The 19,035-nt window shown below is 30.3% G+C and overlaps 1 protein-coding gene across 7 annotated transcripts in view; it reads left to right on the top strand.

Moving 5' to 3' along the window:
* The window catches only part of LOC118186067 (plexin-A2-like), a 1,141,010-nt gene that overhangs the window by 1,080,126 nt on the left and 41,849 nt on the right, over nt 1-19,035 (top strand). For all 7 annotated transcript variants that reach the window (XM_085809149.1, XM_085809147.1, XM_085809148.1 and 4 more), the window contains 11 exons: nt 2,367-2,555; nt 2,672-2,765; nt 2,907-3,158; nt 5,321-5,497; nt 5,670-5,919; nt 9,531-9,673; nt 12,641-12,771; nt 13,069-13,128; nt 13,293-13,370; nt 13,534-13,600; nt 13,773-13,919. In XM_085809149.1, coding sequence (XP_085665275.1) covers nt 2,367-2,555; nt 2,672-2,765; nt 2,907-3,158; nt 5,321-5,497; nt 5,670-5,919; nt 9,531-9,673; nt 12,641-12,771; nt 13,069-13,128; nt 13,293-13,370; nt 13,534-13,600; nt 13,773-13,919 — 1,588 coding nt within the window. The remainder of the gene's footprint in view (nt 1-2,366; nt 2,556-2,671; nt 2,766-2,906; nt 3,159-5,320; nt 5,498-5,669; nt 5,920-9,530; nt 9,674-12,640; nt 12,772-13,068; nt 13,129-13,292; nt 13,371-13,533; nt 13,601-13,772; nt 13,920-19,035) is intronic.

Below are 19,035 nucleotides of genomic sequence, written 5' to 3'. Positions count from 1 at the left end.
TATAATCCGGACCTCAAAGCTAAAATCTTTCTGCGCATGCGCCGCATTAACGCATGCGCATAGGCGTTTTACTCGTGCGCGCAAGACATTTACGACTGCGCATATGCGTCTGGGCAAGTGCAGAATACGTTTTCGTGTGCGCGTTTAATATATAACGGACGGTATCAGCTAAAATTATCTATTTCAGTTAATGTTGATGATTGCGTTGTTCCTTAATCTTCGAATTGGATAGGGCTTATTATTTTTTGCAGACTGTAAAAGCAATTTTCTAAAAGTAAGCTTGAACTTTCGATTATGTCAAATAGAATTTCCGATGCTGGAGCTCCAAAGGATCTAGAAAACGAAAGTATGTTTCGATGTGCATCAAACAAAAAACGAATTGCTACAAAAAATGGATAAAGGCATATTCTTTGTTTATCTAACCGTTCCGAAATCTGTTTATCAATTTCACGCTGCTCTGAGCGGGGGGGGGACGTCGCGGCGCGCAATGAACTGGAAGTTGATTTGTCAACACTATCGTTATCTTCAGGGCAGATGTTTTTATTTTATTCGGCTTATAATTCCTTACTAAATGTAGTATTTAATTTCGATGTACTCCGTCTTTGATATGATTTAAATCAAATTCCTCGTCATTATAAATATCATGAATACAAATCAAATAGTTTTCTGGTTGCAATTTTCTAATTTCGGCTATGCGTAAGGTATGCTTTACGCATCCGCGCGTTGAAAGAAATGTTTAATAAAGTAAACAAATAAATATTAGGCTTCTTTTTTGGTAAATTTTGATACCCTTTAGATCATAATTGCTCATTATTTTATAAATCACGGTTTCATATTTTTAATTTTATAATTTCTGCATGCCATCTTACCAGATTTAAACTGATGATCTATAATCCGGAAAAATCGATAATCCGGAATCGTCGAAGTCCCGACGAGTCCGGATTAAAGACTTTTGACTGTACATATATTTCTTAGCCTTCTCAAAAATATTAGTTGCTTTAAAAAATGATCTTCTTAAGAATAATTTTTTTTAATCATTCATCTTCTTAAGGATTTTTTAAAAAGAGGTGTCAAATTGTATGCAAAAGAGTTTCTATAAAATTTAAAATACCATACTTGCGTTAAATCTGTTTCAAACACAGGTATTTTTTAAAATATAGATTTACCTTCTAATACATATTCATTACTTATGAAATGATAAACATGAAGCTCTGTATTATACTTCAACATTTAGTACAGTTTTGGTTAAAATAACACATCAAGGAACATATGCTGGAGATCCTGAAGCAGCAAGAATCAGTGTAAGTTGCATAAATTTGTGGGACAAGTTTCGAAGGTTTGAATAGAACCTTCTTCAACCAAAGGAGTGAAAGAGTATTCTGTTCAAAACTTTCTCCTGAAAACTTATGCAGCTTACATTGATTTTTATTGTTTCAGTGTCTCCAACAATGCAAATAGTGGAAGTGCAAAAATATACTTGCAATGATACACAAATACTGTGCCCTTTTCATGCATTTACTTGGGTTTTGTAACCCTAAAATTCGCTAATGCTATTTTATGACCTATTTGCATCCGGCAATGCAGCGTCAACTTGATATGTAAATTGCATGTTTGAAACCCCTTTTAACTATGTACCTTTTCTTTTAGTATTTATTGCTGATTTTTTTAGCACACAGTTTACTGTTTATTTCTTAATAATTACATTAAGAGAAAATGTGTTTACTTACTTTTTCCTCTCTAACATGGTTTTTTAGACAGTTATTATTTTTCATTTGAAATAACACTAACAACGTAGCAGGCTCATGTCTTACTTACATAAACTAATTGTTTTCCATGTAAAAACAACTTAAAAATGCGGGATGGTTTTATATTTTGTCTGATATGATATGTAGTCATGTTTAAATCTTAAAAATGGATGTGTGCTAAAATCTGGTACTGTGTAATACGTTAATAAACTTAAGAGAGGCAGCAGCTGCAGTATTTTTAGTGAATCATCATAATTTTTTATTAAATCCGAATGTTTATCTCATTTATCATGTCCACACATATATGCGGTATTTATAATTAATCTCTTCTATGCAAGCTTTTCCTGTGAGAAAGGGGGGACAGTTGTAACTATCAACATGTGTTTTTCCTGTCTGAATGTAGTTCTGTGTATTTATTAAAATGTACATCATTTTGAATTTTTAAAAAAATTAATTTTTACTCCGTAATGGAATTCTAACAGATGTGCTGTATAATAAAATAACTTTTTTTTTTTAATATTCTTTTGGTCTCAGTTATCAAAATATCCAGTGCATTTAGTCATTGATTTATGCATTTTTCAAAATATAGTGAAACATAGTGCACCTATTTATTTATTTTAGAAGAAGAAGTAACTACGTTGACTGCACCACTTCAGCATCTAAAGATAAAGGCCCAGGAAAAGTCAGAGTAAAATTTGATAATGGTCTGCGAATTTTTGAAGATTATAATTTTCTGTATGTAGATGATCCTGTAATTGGTAGTGTGGAATCTGGCTCAGGCCAACGGGGCACTCCCAAAGGAATTCCAAGGTATAAATACTTTACAATGCCTTGAATAAAGATAATATAATCATAACTTCAGGTATGTAATTAGTGCATAAATACATATAATATTTCTGAATAAATTTTGGTGCTCTGTCTTTTAGTGGAGGTATCAGCGTAACAGTGCATGGGACAAACTTAAATGCAGTGCAGCAACCAATGATGTATGTTTTAGTTGACAACCAAGAATATACTAGTGTAAGTGTTTCAGAATTCAATCAAAATTGACGCTTTTAATTGTTAAAAAGTTTATTAGTTGGTGTCCGATGTTCTAAACTTGAATTCCTTCTTCAATTTTAAGATAACAGTGCTTTGAGAAATTAAAATGTAATATTTCAGACTTGCAAAGCTGAATCATCAACAGAGATGAAATGCTGGAGTCCTGCTGTGCCCCCATCAAAACTCGATTTTTCTGGAGATGAAGCAATTGAACTTGATTTTGGCTTCCTGATGGATAATGTTGAGAAAGTTAAGAACTTAAGTGAAAGACCAGGTTTTCCAAAATTTTATATGTATCCTGATCCTTTGTATTACAAATTTACAGAAGAAAATCATATCAAGTACTACAAAAGTGATTATTTAACAATAAATGTAAGTACACCTTCATTCACAAGTAAAAATTGTGTAAAAAAATTATTGTCTCTTTCATGAGTAACAGTTTATCACATTACTAAACTCTAATTTGTGACTTTTCTTCATTAAATTTATGTAACTGGTTTATGACTGACCCAGTTAAGTAATTTTACATCATTTACATTAATCTAACAAGTAGTAGAAATTATCTAGAGCTTGTTAATGTCTCCAGTTGGTTGAACACTTCTCTCTTATTCAGGTAGTTATAGATGTAGAAGCAATACCAATTGCATCTATTGCAGTGGTGTCCACCTAAAGCATCGTTTATTGTGAGCTTCATCTCACATAGAACAGAATAAACTTTTCACCTTGCTCTTCATCTAAAGCAGTGTGCATTTCCGAGTTGCCCCTTAGCCATTCCACAACAACAAAAATAAATAAATAAATAAATAAAATAAAAAAGAATAAAATAAGAAACAAAACGTTGAATAAAAAATTAGGATTAACATTTTCAATCTGGAAATTTGCCAGGTTGAATATTGTGTTTCCTTAAGCAGGTGCTGCTTGGCCATTCCATGGCATTTCACATTCGAGAATCTTCTCACTCATTCTTGATCCATCAAGAATTCACGAATGTTCGTAGTAATAATATTGTGAGTTTGAAATGAACCTTCCATGTATTATGATATGCATTTGATTTCTTTGTGAGGTTTTATTGTGTACCAAGGTAGTGTTCTATAATAAAGGTGATAATAAAATGTATAAAATTTCGACCTTTTAAAAGCAAACTATATGTACTAATGTGCAAAGAATATGGGAAGCCACCATGAGTCTCTTTTGCTATACATGGGAAGTAAGGTGGTTGTTTTGAGGGAAAGCATTGACATTTTTGCTGAACGTGCATTCACAAGTAATAGCATTTTTAATGAACCATGATGCTGATTTGGCAAAAATAATTGAGGCTTTTTGTGTAAAAGGGCTTATTGGCTGAAATTTTTAGCAAAGTGAGTGAAAGTAATCTATCTGTGTGGATAAACACAAATGCCACAGATTTTAATACAAACACCAGAGTATCTTCATTGAACAGGAAGTTTATGTACTGATTGGAATGGATGGAAAAGGAAGAGAATAATTGCATCGTCTTTCAAAACAATCTTCTTGGAAGAAATTAACATCAGGATTGAAAACAAATTTAGAAAAATGTTCAGGTATATCTTGAATCTTCGAAAGAGTCATTTGAGCTTCATTTTATAACAGCTCAAAAATGGTGCTTAAAAGCCTTAGAAAGGGTATTGACTGTCTTGAGTGTGTGTAAAGATCTGTCTATGTTAAACTCAGTTGAATACATGGCCCTTAGACCTCACAGCACACTAGAAGTCGGGTTTTGAAACTAAAGTCTGCAAGAATTTTGTTTGTATACACCAGAAATTCAAAATTTTATTTGAGAAAGCAAAATTAATGCTGTTGGTCCTTCTTAACTACAAATTCCTGTAACTTTCTCATTTATACAAGTACCAAAAAATATATTAAATCCATGCCAATACAGAACAAAGCATTCTCTACAGTCAATTGAACTTAAAATAAAGAATCTGTGCCCAAAAATGCAACCACAGGTGTCTTATTAAATGTTTTTATGTTGTGTCTTAAATTAGGCCCACTATGCACTCTAGTTGCATAAAGTTAATTTGTAATTGTCTTTTATAAAGTATAATGCAAATTTTGAATGTCAAGTAATGAACAAATTGTATTAATTGACTTAAATTTCGTGCAGTGACTTTAATGACGCTGTCGGCAGTAATATAAAATATCTATTGTAACAGAAATAGGTGGGATTTATTGAGCTTTGGGAAGTTTTGGGAGTCTAAAACGTTAAAAATTATATTAAAAAAAATTATAAATAAAAATATCTTCTCCCACCTCTGGTGCTTTTAATTGAAGCCAGCATTTCCTATGGCTCATGCAAGTTTTTTTAAGTGTACTAGGGAGCTAAAAGTTATTAGCTAGTGCTCAGAAAAATTCTGAAATCATGTGTTTTCATTTTAATACTTTTGAATCTATTGCAGCAATAATTTCTGTGAGTTTGCGAAGAAATTTTTTTAAAGCTGTGCGTTGTTGAAGTAGATAAAAAATTATGTACATTTCTGAAGTCAATGACATCACATCTACTCTTTCTTTTGCAGGGCCAAAATTTAGACAGAGCTTCACAAGAATCAGATGTTTTAGTACGAATTGGAACAAGTTATTGCAATGTCACATCCCTCTCACGCTCACAGCTTACCTGCCGACCACCTACTTCTCAACCTCATGCACGTGATATTTCTGGCTTGCCTGTCCCTGGGCAACTTCCTGAAGTTGTGGTATGTCTCCTTGATTATAATTTAATAGTTCTGTTAAAGTAAAACCTTGCTCATTGTGCTCGAATCTTTATTTGTAACTAGTATTAGGCATTAACCGAATTTATTATAAATATAATGTATGTGGATGTAAATATGTCAGTTGTCTTTTTAAAAATCCAAATTCAAATTTTAGGTCGAAGTTGGGGATATTTTGAAATTTCCTATTGGGAAGCTGAGCTATGAATTACCTTCATCTCATGATAGTGCCTTATCAAAACCTGTCATTATTGGAGTCATTGTGGGCGGTTGTATTCTTGTTATTATTGTCATCATCATCTTGATTGCATACAGGCAAAAGTCAACTGAAAGTAGTCGTGTGTTGAAAAATATGCAAGAACAAATGGATGTGTTGGAATTAAGGGTGGCCAGTGAATGTAAAGAAGGTGAGTGTAAGATTAGCGCAATTTATTAGTGGTGTGCGATAATGTATATTTTTATATTCAAAACAGATATAGGTGCTGTATTGAAATAACATTTTTATTTTATTTTGTTTTATTTATTTTTTAAGTATTTTCTTCATAATCAATTTCATTATATTTTTAGAATAACTCTCTTTAATCCTTTTATGTGTCTATATAAAATTTTTCTTCAAATCTTGTATCAGTTTCATCATACATTAGTGTATTTCTGTTTGCATATTTGCAGTAATATGAATATATTCTTTGTAATTAAATTTTTTTCTCATAAATTTATTTGTGAATTGAAAATTATAAATAATTTCATGAACTATTATTAAATATGTATTATTTTCATGCTGAATTTTCGTGCTTCCTTTTGTTACAAATTTAGGTTTATCAGCTATTCAACATGGTAGATTTTTAATTTAAATTTCAGGTCTGAGAAATTTTTGGTTTTGACCAACCCTCTTTCTGAGTAAATTTCATTTAATCTGCTTGCTCATGGTGTGATCTTTCAAATTAAGATTTTGTTTCTTGTGTATAAGATGTATCAAGCCCACCGGTATTTGGGCAGTTAAAGCTGCGAAATTAGTTTACCCCAAGCTCTTTCTTCAGTGATTTAAAGAGATAGGACATTGGTTTCCTAGTGTGTAATAAACACGTTCCAGTTGTTTATTTTTTATTTTATTTTAATTATTTTTTTAAAGACCTCCATTAAGGTTCGCTCTTCATTAACAGATTTTCTTAAATCATTGGTATGTTTTGCCATAATTAAGTAGTCTGTTCTGCTGTAGACAATATCTCTTAATAAGAAACAGACACTGCAGATTTTATTTTATTATTAAAAACGAGGTGCAGTATATTTTGATTTCTGTATGGCTGCTGTTTCTCTTTCAACTTTTTTTAAAACATCCTTTTTCTTTTTTATCAATTTAATCAGCTAATGGCTCAAGTGTTAAGTAGTCTCAATTAAAACTGTCTCAGAATTTTTTAAATAAAATAATTTCTAAATAAAAGTATTGTGCTATTTTTTATTTAACAGCTTCCTACATGCAGTTGAAAAGTAAATGGATTGGGTGTGTACAGCCCTCTCTGTAAGATTGGTTAAAAGCTCTTCACTGATAAGCTTTTCTACTCCACTTCTTTTAATTTGCATAGCCAGAATGCTGTTAACTTGTAACTCAGTGCATTTTCCCTCTGTTTTAAACATGCTAATAAAAACACCATTTGTAAATAAACTAAAATTTTTTGTCACACTTTTAAAATGTGTTTTAAACTTATCATAATTAAATTTTAGGAGCACTAGCAGTTCACAATAAACGAGAATAAGCTATTGATAAATGCCTTTCAATAGGAGTAATAGGCATGAGAATGTAATTTTACAGCAATTAGTTCTTCTGTGCTTCTTAAGTATGGATGGCTAATTTATGTGACAGTAGTAAAATCTAAATTGCATGGAGATGTATCACAATAAATAATACTTTAATAACAAAAAATAATACTAAATATAACATAGTTTTTTCAGACATCTTTCATCTGTTAAATAACTAGAAAAATTAATGCCTTGAATTCTGGATAAAATGATAAAACTTCAAAAATTATTTTTGTATTTAATGGGAAAAAATGTAAAAAAGTATTCTATGAAACAAAAGCAGTACCAATTTTTAATGGAAATAAATATGAATGTAATCAGAAATTCAAAAAATTCAATTTCATGAAGACTAAGTCACAGAATGTCTTATGCCTTTTGCATTTAAATACCTCATAACACTTGATCCATATTATCGACAATTTACTAAGAGTTATGAAATGCAGTATAAAGATAGTTTAAATTACACAATCTCTTATTACCTCTGTATTTAAATATTTATATAATAATACATCATCCATATTATCAAAATCTTGATAAAAATTACAAAATACATTAAGCAAAAAATACAAAATAGATTTTTATATCAGTAAGCTGAATTTTTTAAGTTGCATCCTAGAATTTAAAGGAATTATTGAGATCATATAATGCAAATAATGTCCTTCCTTATCTTCAAAATATACGTAGAAATGCATATAATAATTCTGAGGAAATATTATGAAACAGAATATGCCTTGTTATAATTTAAGAAATTAGTTATATATCACAAATTTTATTTATATTACGATATTTATGCATATTTGTTCTTAAATTAAAATATCAAAATTAACTTATATCTTTTTAAATTCAGTGTGATTAAAAATTAATATTAACACTGAGTTTAAAATTATTGTGAACATATTATTAATTCTGAAACGTTGTTTATTTACTTTTATTCTATCTGTTTTATAATAATTTTAAAAATCAGTAGTGGGTTAAATTTTTAGGAAAATTTATGCCTTTTAAATTATGTTAATTTCGATATTGGTTTCCTTAAACAATCATTATTTTTTGTGTGCAATTTTGTAGCTTACTAAATGTAAGAGCGAAATTAAAATAGCTCTTATAAATATCTAAAATTATTTGAAAATTATTCAAATAAATACTTAAAAAATTACCTTTTAAAAATTCATTCTAGCTTAAAAAATAAAAGAATTAAAAGGTATTAATTTTGACTAAAAGGTATTAATATTAACTATCAAAATGTATTTGAATAGTATTTTATAATGACATTAATATGGGAGCACTATGACAGCTCTGTCTATGCCTTACCTCCTTACTATTTTAAGATGGATCTACTGCATTTTTCTCAGATTTGACAGTGTCTTAAAAATTTAAAGGTTGTGATGAACAAACAAATCTAACAATAGTTCAATTATTACACCTTCTGTAAACCCTGTAAATAATTTAAGTGAAAAAATAGGGTAAGTACTGTAAAATTCTGAACTAAAATGGCAAACTGACTGCATACATTTGCTTTTCAGGTACATATATCTGAAAAAAAAAAAAAAAAAAAGAGGTCTTTTTAAAATCATAGGAGATAGGAAGTTTTAAGGTAAAGTAACACAGCAATTAATATAAGAATCTAATGCACCAATTTCAAAAACAGGCTAAGTGCAAACAAATACATAAAAAGAAAAGTAAATCAGCAACAAGTACTCTCAGAAAAAGTAATATAATTAGTGTGCAGGTTTTATATATAGTTTGTTCAAAGCTTCTACATATACAATAACTAAATCAACTTTCTTTAATTAATTTTCAATTTGGTTCATTGCTGTACCTCTAATTATTAGCTAAAAATATTAACATTTTATGGCTGTCTAGACCGAAAAGTGGTTAGTGACTCTGACTGCATTACCAAAAAGGCCGAGGTTCGAATCCTGGTATAGGTGTGCATGTAATTTATCCATCCCTCCATACATGGTGGACCACTGTTGGGTGGTCCACCTATTAAGTGCCACCTTAATAAGAAACCACTGCTTCTGGTCTGAGTAATAAGCCAATGCCTACAAACGGGTAGAGCCTTCCAGTGTTGGGAGGGAGAATATTAACATTGTATTAATTTCACAGACATATGATAAGACCACATTTAAAACATGTACCTTCTATGCTAAATACAGTTTTATAGTATCTCTATCATTCTCTATTAATTCCTATAAAAAGTTCATGATCCCTACTTTTTTCCCAGCTTTTGCTGAATTGCAGACTGAAATGACTGATTTAACAAGTGATCTCACTGCTGGTGGCATACCTTTCCTGGATTACCAGACATATGCAATGAAAGTTCTTTTCCCCAACTCTGATGATCATCCAGTGTTAAGAGAAATGCAGGTATGTAAAAGGAGATTGGTTATTACCATATACATTCAGTTTATAGGGATTTATATTTGTGTAAGAATTCTCAGTATGATATCACAGTATATCTCTGTAGAAACTAATAATTTCAGCTTTTCACTTCTTTCTTTTGTTACTTACCTAGAGCTAAGCTGAGACAGTGTGGGGCACTAAGCATAGTGTTCTTTCAGAGGACCTTAGTCCCTAGATATCATCTTTTCATGAGGGAAAAATTAGGTTATGATGAATTATAGAATGCCTTTGGGACCTTAATTATTAGATCCTGAACTTGATCTCTGACCTAGATGGTAATAAGGCTTTGCACCTGCAGCAAAACAATGTGTGAACATTCCTACACTTGATCTCTAAGTCTAATTATAGATGACTCAAAGGAGATTCTATTAGACTCTTGAGTTTTTTGTTCAATTAGGTCGCATCTGTGTGAGGTGTGTAGTGTGAAGCAAAAGTAGTACTTAACTAGGAACTTGCCAGTCTGGATTCCAGACTTCTGTTTCCTGTTGTCATATGGGAAATTTTGGTTCTGGCTCTTTTTTGAAAACGCATAGCTGCCAACTCTCCTAGTTTTTTGTCACATAACCTGGTCTTCTGGTAAAGCTTCAAATCTTCCAGTTTTTAGTTTTTATTCTTTACGAAGAAAAATGTTTCTCAGCAATAAATGTAAGTTTAAATCGTGGAAATGTCATTCCTTTACTCCTGGTGATTTTCAGAATAATTTTAAGAAATTTTATGTGATCTGAATTGTTTCAATCTACTGCAGACATTTGTAGAATTTTGTGCAAATATTCCTCCAACATATAATCAACAGATATTTGTTTTTAATTTTGTTTCACATCAATATATGATATAATACTCAGTTTATCCACACAACCGTATGTAACTGTTATGTACAGTATTTTATTTTCATCATGTTTAAAACTACTTGCAAATTAAAGCTTTCCTTCTCAAATCAGGATTTTCTCAAGTGAAAGAAAGTGATGAATTTGCAAGAAAATTAAAAATGAAATCAACCAAAGAAAACAAATTACAGAATATCTAATTAAGTAGTAATATATTTTACATCAGAATCATAATATAAATGATATAATAACCTAAATCATGCCTTATAAAGTGTAAATCAGTTTGAAGTTACAAAATGGTACCACCTTGCAGTACATAAATGTACAGCACACTCCCAGTTTTTGCCAGAACATTCCAGTTTAAAGATTGGTGACTATGGTAATGAAAACGGGAAGAGGGTAATTTGCCCACTCTGACAGATTTATCTGCTATATTGAGTTCTGGTAATATCTGACTAGCATTATTTCCATGCAAGATAGGATGTAACTTACGCCAAAGTAAATTTCTGCCCTCATTCTTGCTTTTTTTCCCTCTTTCTGTTGCAAATTCACATTTGTTTTTTAATTAAATATGTCATGGTATGGGATTTAGAACATTTTCCCATTCTCAGCAGTCTTCCGTGTTTCTGAAAATAGTGATAGATTCTTTTTCATTATTCAACAAATTTCAGAGACCCATGAAAAAGAAATACACAACACATCATTGGATGAAAATAATGAAGCTAATAGATTAAGACTTAGTACATGCTTTTAAAAGACACAATGAAAGCTGAAAGCAGGCTGCAATGAGAAGACAGATATTTATTAGCCATGGCATCCAAGAAACCCATGAAGAAATGAGCAAAGTCATAATGCATCATAGGATGAAAATATTGAAGCTAGTAGAACAAGTCTTAGCACATATTTAAGAGACATAATGAAAGTTCAGGGTATATGGCTGCAAGGAGAAGTAGATATTTATTGGCAAGTCATCATCATTTGGATTTGACTGTAGCTCTTTGTACCACTTAGTATGTGAGTTCTAGTAAAATAAAAGAGAAGTTACATTTCAATAGCCTTATTTGATTTATCTAGAATAAATTCGTTTATAATGAGTTTCACTGAAATCGACTGGTAAAACAACTATTGGTATTCATAGTCAATTAGTTTGAATCAGCATGAATTTATCTGCATGGAGTTTTATTTAGACTATTTCATAGATTAGCTGTTGCTTGTTGAGCTCTATTAACCAGCTGTGTTGCTTATCAGTGTTTAAGTGTTAGACATGTAACATGCAATGTCTCCACTCCCACTCTTTTCTGTTTTGGATTCTTTTGCTCTTTTTTTTTATAATCTTTCAATTGCATCTTTTATATTGTTTCAAAACTCTGCAACAGTGATGACTGCAGTCTGATTTGAATGTTCAAGGTAAATCATAAGTTCATATTAAAATGAACAGTTTGTAAATAGAAAATCAAGCATATTAAAGTTAGAAATCTCAGAGGAAAAAGAAGAGATTTTCAAAAACTTTAATTAGTGTTTTCAAAAATGTCTTGTGATACTGTTATTTTTATGCAGTGATTTTCCTTGCATTGCTTTTTTTTAATTTATTGTAGTAATTTTCATTTTGGGGGGTTATTAAAAATTGAGTATTAACTGCATTTCAACAAGTCATATAACTTAAAAGCAGTTTCCAATGATGGCAATTAATTTTATTTTTTTTTAACATGAAGATAGCAATGCTGTGGAAATATTTTAAAAAAAAAATGTTTGTAACATTAAAGCTATCCTCACCCCCATCAAATCAATGAATCCAAAGTCATGAATTCCCCTTGTCAGTTCTTTTTTCTTGGTCAAAAGTGGTTGGCTGCATGAGGTTCCTCATACTATACTGATATTAAGTTTAAATTCTACTCAGTTTTATCTAGAAAATTTTCTCTGAATAATGTATTTCTAAAGCTATGTTAAAGGATTATGATTATATATTTTACAATTATATTACATTCATTTGCATGAATATGCTTTTTAAGATTACCTTTTTTTGTAGTACATTGACAGTGATGACATTTGTAATTAATATAACTATGTAGTGTATGTAAAAATTTACATCATATCATTTTTGTTATAGTTGGACCCTTTAAAGAAACCTTACATTGAAAAGGGTCTACGTCTGTATGGTCAACTAATAATGAACAAAATTTTCTTACTGCTTTTCATACGAACTCTTGAATCAAATCGTTATTTTTCTATGCGAGACAGGTGAGATGTATAGCTTGTCATATAATGTAATTTTATGATTTTATGCATGTTACATGTATTTTTAAAAAATATTTTGTCCTCTAGTTTCTATAGTTATGTTATTTTCACTTACTTTATATTCATTTTCTTTATCTAATTTTATATATAATTGCAAAATAGTTATTTATATTGAAGTGTTACTGGTGCAATTAGCTATGCTTCATTTATTAAAATCTGTTATTTTTAATAGTATTTTGTAATTGAATAGTATTAAGTTATTGAATAGATAGTTATGTTAAAACTGCTACAATTTTTTAGAGTCAATGTTGCTTCGCTAATAATGGTTACCTTGCAAGGTAAAATGGAATATTGTACTGAGTAAGTATTGCTCAAACTTTATGCTATTATAGTTCTTACATTAACACATGTTTTGTAAATTTCCTTCTTGTGAATTATAGCAGTTTATTTTATTTTCAGTATAACTTGTTTTGCAAACTTTTATTTTAAATCATTCTTTTATTAGATTTTCTTTTATTTTAAAGCATTCTGAAAACTTTGCTTGCTGAATTAATAGAAAAGTGTATTGAAGGTAAAAGTCATCCAAAGCTTTTACTACGGAGGTAATTTCTTCTCTTCTTCTGTATTACATGCAACTTTAAGAAACATGATTCATTGCTGTATCAAAGCTTGAATATTTATATAACAAGGATTTATGTTGTTTTCTAAAAATTGCTGCATTATTAAAAATGTGTGAATATTTCCTTTAATTATTCTTTATTTTAGGACTGAATCTGTAGCAGAAAAAATGCTGTCATCTTGGTTTACTTTCTTATTGTATAAATTTTTAAGAGTAAGTTGTTTATGACTTTATCAGCATTTAAATAGTTGTATAATTATACTTAATTAATTCTGTATTAATTATCTTACATGTATAAACATTAGTATATTCATTGTACCATCCAAGTCTTGTTTTATAGTTATCAATAATTTTGTGCAATAAATAATTTGTGTGTATTCTACAGGAATGTGCTGGCGATCCTCTTTTTATGCTTTATCGAGCAATTAAGCAACAAGTTGATAAAGGACCAGTTGATGCCATAACTAGTGAAGCTAGGTACTCATTATCTGAAGAGAAGCTTATAAGACAGTCAATAGAATATAAAAGTATGGTAAGTATTTGCTTATTTATTCTTCATGCAATGTTAAAACAAATATGAGAAAAGAAAATTCATATGCAGACATAATGATTAAAAACAAGTAAATGCACTCTTCTCTGTTAGAATATTATAATGGAAAACTCAAAAGAATGAGATAATGCAATTAAATATAAAATTAGAGATATTCCATAATGCAGTTAAATGTAAAATTAGGAATAGATTCAATGAGGCAATGTTCTACAAGGAACTCTTTTGGGCCTTCAGCTTCTAAAGCATAGGCCAAGTGAAGCAAGTGTCTGTTAAGTTTATCGCTTGTGTGGTCACCTGAGCTAATGTTTGGTATTAAGGATGTAAAATATGGCTAAATATTCAGTGACTATGATCACTGAAGACTTGTTTAACCTTTGCATTTTGTCTGATTACTTTCTCTTTTTCCACTATTTGAGTATTCTCGCCATACTCTTGATACTGCAGAAGAAAACTCCAATTCTCAAACTGGTCTTGTGACTTTGACTAATTATCAAACACTTATTATATTGGCATATAAAGTTATCAATGATTTATAAAGTGTGCACTTTAGCCATCATGTTAGCACTTGGTGATGGCTCCACTTCTGACTGTATTTATTGTATGCCACCATCTGGGGCAATGCAATTAATCACGACCGTTTTTCTAGTGAATGGGAAAGTGTTTGATCTTTTCTGATTCATTCAGAATCCTTGTTTTTCTATTTAGCTTATTTATAGAGCACCTATTTCCATAGGGGGGAGCTCAAGTGGCTTGGTGAGGTCTAGGGCCCTCTTCTGGAGGTTCCAAAGCTTGAGTGTAAATTTGCTACAACGTCCAACCTGTTTGGAACCTTTTTTGAAGACCTAAGAGGGCATCTATTTTTTATTTCAAACAGATTCACTATTGAAAGTTACTCAGATAATCCCCCCACTTACTCAAGCAGCTGAGGAGCAAGCTGGATAGACATCGCAGCATTTAAACAAAACTCTGTCAGTTTTCCTGTACAAAAAGCCGGACAGTCTTAGATGCTGAAACTTTCAGTGACCTTAGTTATATTGAATTCACAGTCTCAACTAATCTTCCCAATTTCAGTCAAAGAAGAAAACATTGTATTATTCGTATTATTTTATATGAAATCAATGACAAGTCTATGATTTATCAACAAGCTAAAGAATGTGTACAAGGATCAAACTCAGGCCCCTTATTTTGGTATATAGTAATGAACTCTGCTTTAAATCTCAACCTTGGATGTGGCATTCAATTTTAAGCACATATTGATGATTTCATAATAATAGCAAATGAAAAGATTTATATGGAAGTATAATCAAGGGCAAATGCAGCAATAGAAACCATATGTAATTGGGCTGTAAAACATACTGAAATTTCCTCCAGAAAAATCAAGTACCATCTTTGCTATAATAAAGAAGAAAGATTTTGCAAATACAGCACCCACAATTAAAATGAATGGAATCACAATTTAATGGCGATATCAATTCAAATATCTGGGGATAATCTTAAATGAAAGACTAACTTGGCTACCACATTTGGATTACCTAGAAGTAAAAACAAATAAAATCATAAAAAGTCTTCTTTCAATGTCCAATTTATCAAAACTGGTTCTAAAAAAACTTTATTAAAGAGTGATTTCCAGAGTGGTTGTTCATGCTTGTGCGGTGGTGGGTCAATTCCACTGTAAAATGTGTGTTAAAGCTTTATCAATTCAGTGCCCTTAGCAATGAGTAGAAGTTACCAAACAGTCACCACTTCAGCTTTACAAGTAAACGCTGGCATTCTCCCTCTGGATTGAGTCCACTTAACTCAGAATGTACATTACAATGGGCAATTAAAAAATGGGATGATATAAACATTGAAGAAATCCATCACTCAAGATCTAGAATTTCTAGATTCAAATTGGCATTAAACGCCAGGGAAAATACGGGCGGCAAAGCCCTCCGGGAACTGAAGAAATTTAACCAGTCAGAATAAGCCACCGCTGGAAACTGTTTTTCACGTGAAATGTGTAATAAAATTTCTAGCCCGCCCCCGCAAAAAAGGTGTGAAGTGTTGTATGGTAAAAAATATTTGCTAAATTGGACATTTCTCTTCATTATGTAGTCCTGAAAATTAGAGAGCATTTAATTTTTTATCACCAATTAAAAAATGCACATGAAAAAGGCTTTCTCAAGTTTTTCCCTGCAGAAGATATGTTGCTTTTCTTTCTCTCTCTCTCTCTCTTTTTTTTAAACTTTTTCTAAAATGAATTGCATTTTTGTGTGATGTTTGTTTTTTAAGAAATGTAACACATTGAATAAATTGATAGCACAAATCTAAAATGTACTGTATTTTTGAAAAGGTTAATATGTAATTCTTTAAATCGTTTTGTGTATCTAATAAAATCTGGAATGCTCTCCCAATTTAAACACATAAGAAACATACATAATATGTTAGGAAAGTCTTCCAATTTTTACATTCGAATCTCAGTTCAAGTAAAGTACTTGATTTATATTTGATTTCGAAAATATTATTTTCTTACACAAGACTAGGTGCAATACTTTTCCAAACTTAACATGTGTGAAGAATTAATGCATGTAACAAATAGATTTTTAGAAAAAAATGTCGGTAGCATAACATGAGGAATGTAAAAATGTGAAGATCTTTATAATGTATTATATATTAGATATATGCAGTTCATAATTATCTGAAAAAGAGCCCATGAGTGGTAAGACTGCTGAACGCTGATAGTTAGGTTTATATCCTAACAAATGTGATTTTGGATACATTTTGCTCAGATTATTTGGTCTGATGATCTCCATAAAATGGTAAATGAAAATTAAAGTATTTGTACCCAATATTATACATGATCTGCAAATAAGATTACTGTGGCTGTGGAGACTGACATGCCAGTGAAATTGTTGGGTCTTGTAGATATTGCACAAACACATCAGCTAGATAGAGTACTCTATCAAGTAGTATGGTGATAGGTACCATATAACCAAATATACACATATCAAACATTTGTAAATATGTATTAACTAAGTTATTAACTTCCAATACAATTAGAATTTATATTTCTGTAATACATACTTATGAATCTTCTGTGAAACACACTTATTTTGCTTAAATATACTTCCAATGTACTTTATTTTTATACAACCCATGGTTTAGAAAAATTAATGTTTCTGACATTCAAAGCAGATAAAATTATATCATTCTTAACTGACAAAAACATATAAAATTAAAGTAAGTAAAAAATTCAAGAAGTTTTTCATTCCTGGGTTTTTGAAGAACATATATCAGATAACCCTAGAAATTGATAAGAATTATTCAAACTGTACATCAATCTAAGCTTTTTTGGTTTGTTTTAACCTTTAAATTTCTAACCTGTCAAAATTTGAATTTTGTGACAACTATGTTTTTGAGAACTTGGAATCACAGATGGATTTGTTCAAACAGCATTCCAAGTTTTTCAGTTACATGCTTGCAACGACTGCATGAAAAATCTACAAATTAAATTTATCAAAAGCTTTAGAAATTGAAATCTAATGCCTTTTGTTAGCTGCTGTTCTGTATGAGGAAATCAACTTTTTCATTACCATCAGGTCTACAATGGAAATGAACCTGCTTGGCAATTACTCTGAGTTGAAAGTGTTTTGAAATTTCTACATTTTTTTTTAATATAGCTTTGATATGTATACAAGTGAAATCTATTTAGCCTATTCTTAGTATTAGTAATAAGGGGTTTTTGCAACATTAAATGAGGTACAAAAAGTCCATTATGATATCTTCAGTGATGAAATGTATGAAGTTTGCAAGAGTCCTTTGTTCAATTTCTCTTGCAATTGCAAACCCTGTGTTCTTTTTCTTTGCTCACAATTTATTTCAGGAAAAACACATCTTGCATGTTATAACCATACTTTAACAAACATTAAAACATGAAATATAAATAAATAATTTGGGAATTTTCATCGAGATGGTTTTAACGTGAAAACTGCATAATGAAATTCCTAATAGCATCAAAGAAGGTATAGTTATTATGGAGATTATTGGTATTAATAGAGGTGAAGCTAACAGGCTATATATTGCCTAAAACATCAGATTATGTTGCAAAATATGAATATTTTTTTATAAATTCTTGAACTCTGTAAATTTTAACTTTTTAATATTATATTTTAAAATATTTTTTGCACATGGAACATATGCATAATCACAAAATATAACCTGAAGTTGAAAATTTCAGTGGTTTGTTTTCTACGTACAAATAAGTTGTTTTTATCAATTTAACATTTAATCGGTAATTTCTTAATACATTAAATATAGCATTGGTTCCTAGGAACCAACCTTAAACCAAGCCAAATAGACTTGTTGTTTAATATATTACATATTGGGAAAACATTAGTGTAAAGCAATAAATGAATGTTATGTAGTTAAATGTTTGCTTATACTCAGATACCACCCATTTGTCTTAAAGCCATTTTTGACTCCTATACAACAATGGTATAATAAACTGAATGATGTTAATTTATTAAATCTCCTTGGAGAATAAGAATTATAAACAGAGTCCTTTTTGTACAAATAATCTACTAGGAACAATTATTCCAAATGGGGGGGAAATGCAGTTTTCAAACCAGTTTCGATATGAAGAAAAAACGATGATACATCATGTAATGATAACTTCATCCGAAGATTTTGAAGAAGACTAAAGTGAGAAACCTTCTATAAAATGGTCACAAAATTTTCACACTGAGAAAAATTATTACCATCTTCCATAATTAGTATTCATCGGCAGTCGAATGGATAAGACTAAGATGCACTGTTAGTCTGAATGCTGGTGGACAGGCTAGCTGCATGGGATATTTCTTATGTGGTGCATGAACAGAAGTCATATTCTTTTAAATATACTTCATGAAAGTCTTCTACCCTCAACAAGATACTGTTTTCATGCTTTGCGATAATGAATTAAGCAAATAAGAAAACATTCTCATTTATTACTATTGATATAGAACTCAATATATATATATATATTTCGAAATGTAACTTACTAAGCATGGATTCATTCATTCACTTCAGATCATTTTACTATAATTAATCTTAGGAGATAAATAATCAATATTATTTAGTA

This window comes from Stegodyphus dumicola, chromosome X2 (assembly GCF_044657685.1).
Source record: "Stegodyphus dumicola isolate Sdum_Otavi_A_Nest chromosome X2, ASM4465768v1".
NCBI lineage: Eukaryota > Metazoa > Arthropoda > Arachnida > Araneae > Eresidae > Stegodyphus > Stegodyphus dumicola.
This window is presented reverse-complemented; position numbering and strand designations above follow the sequence as displayed.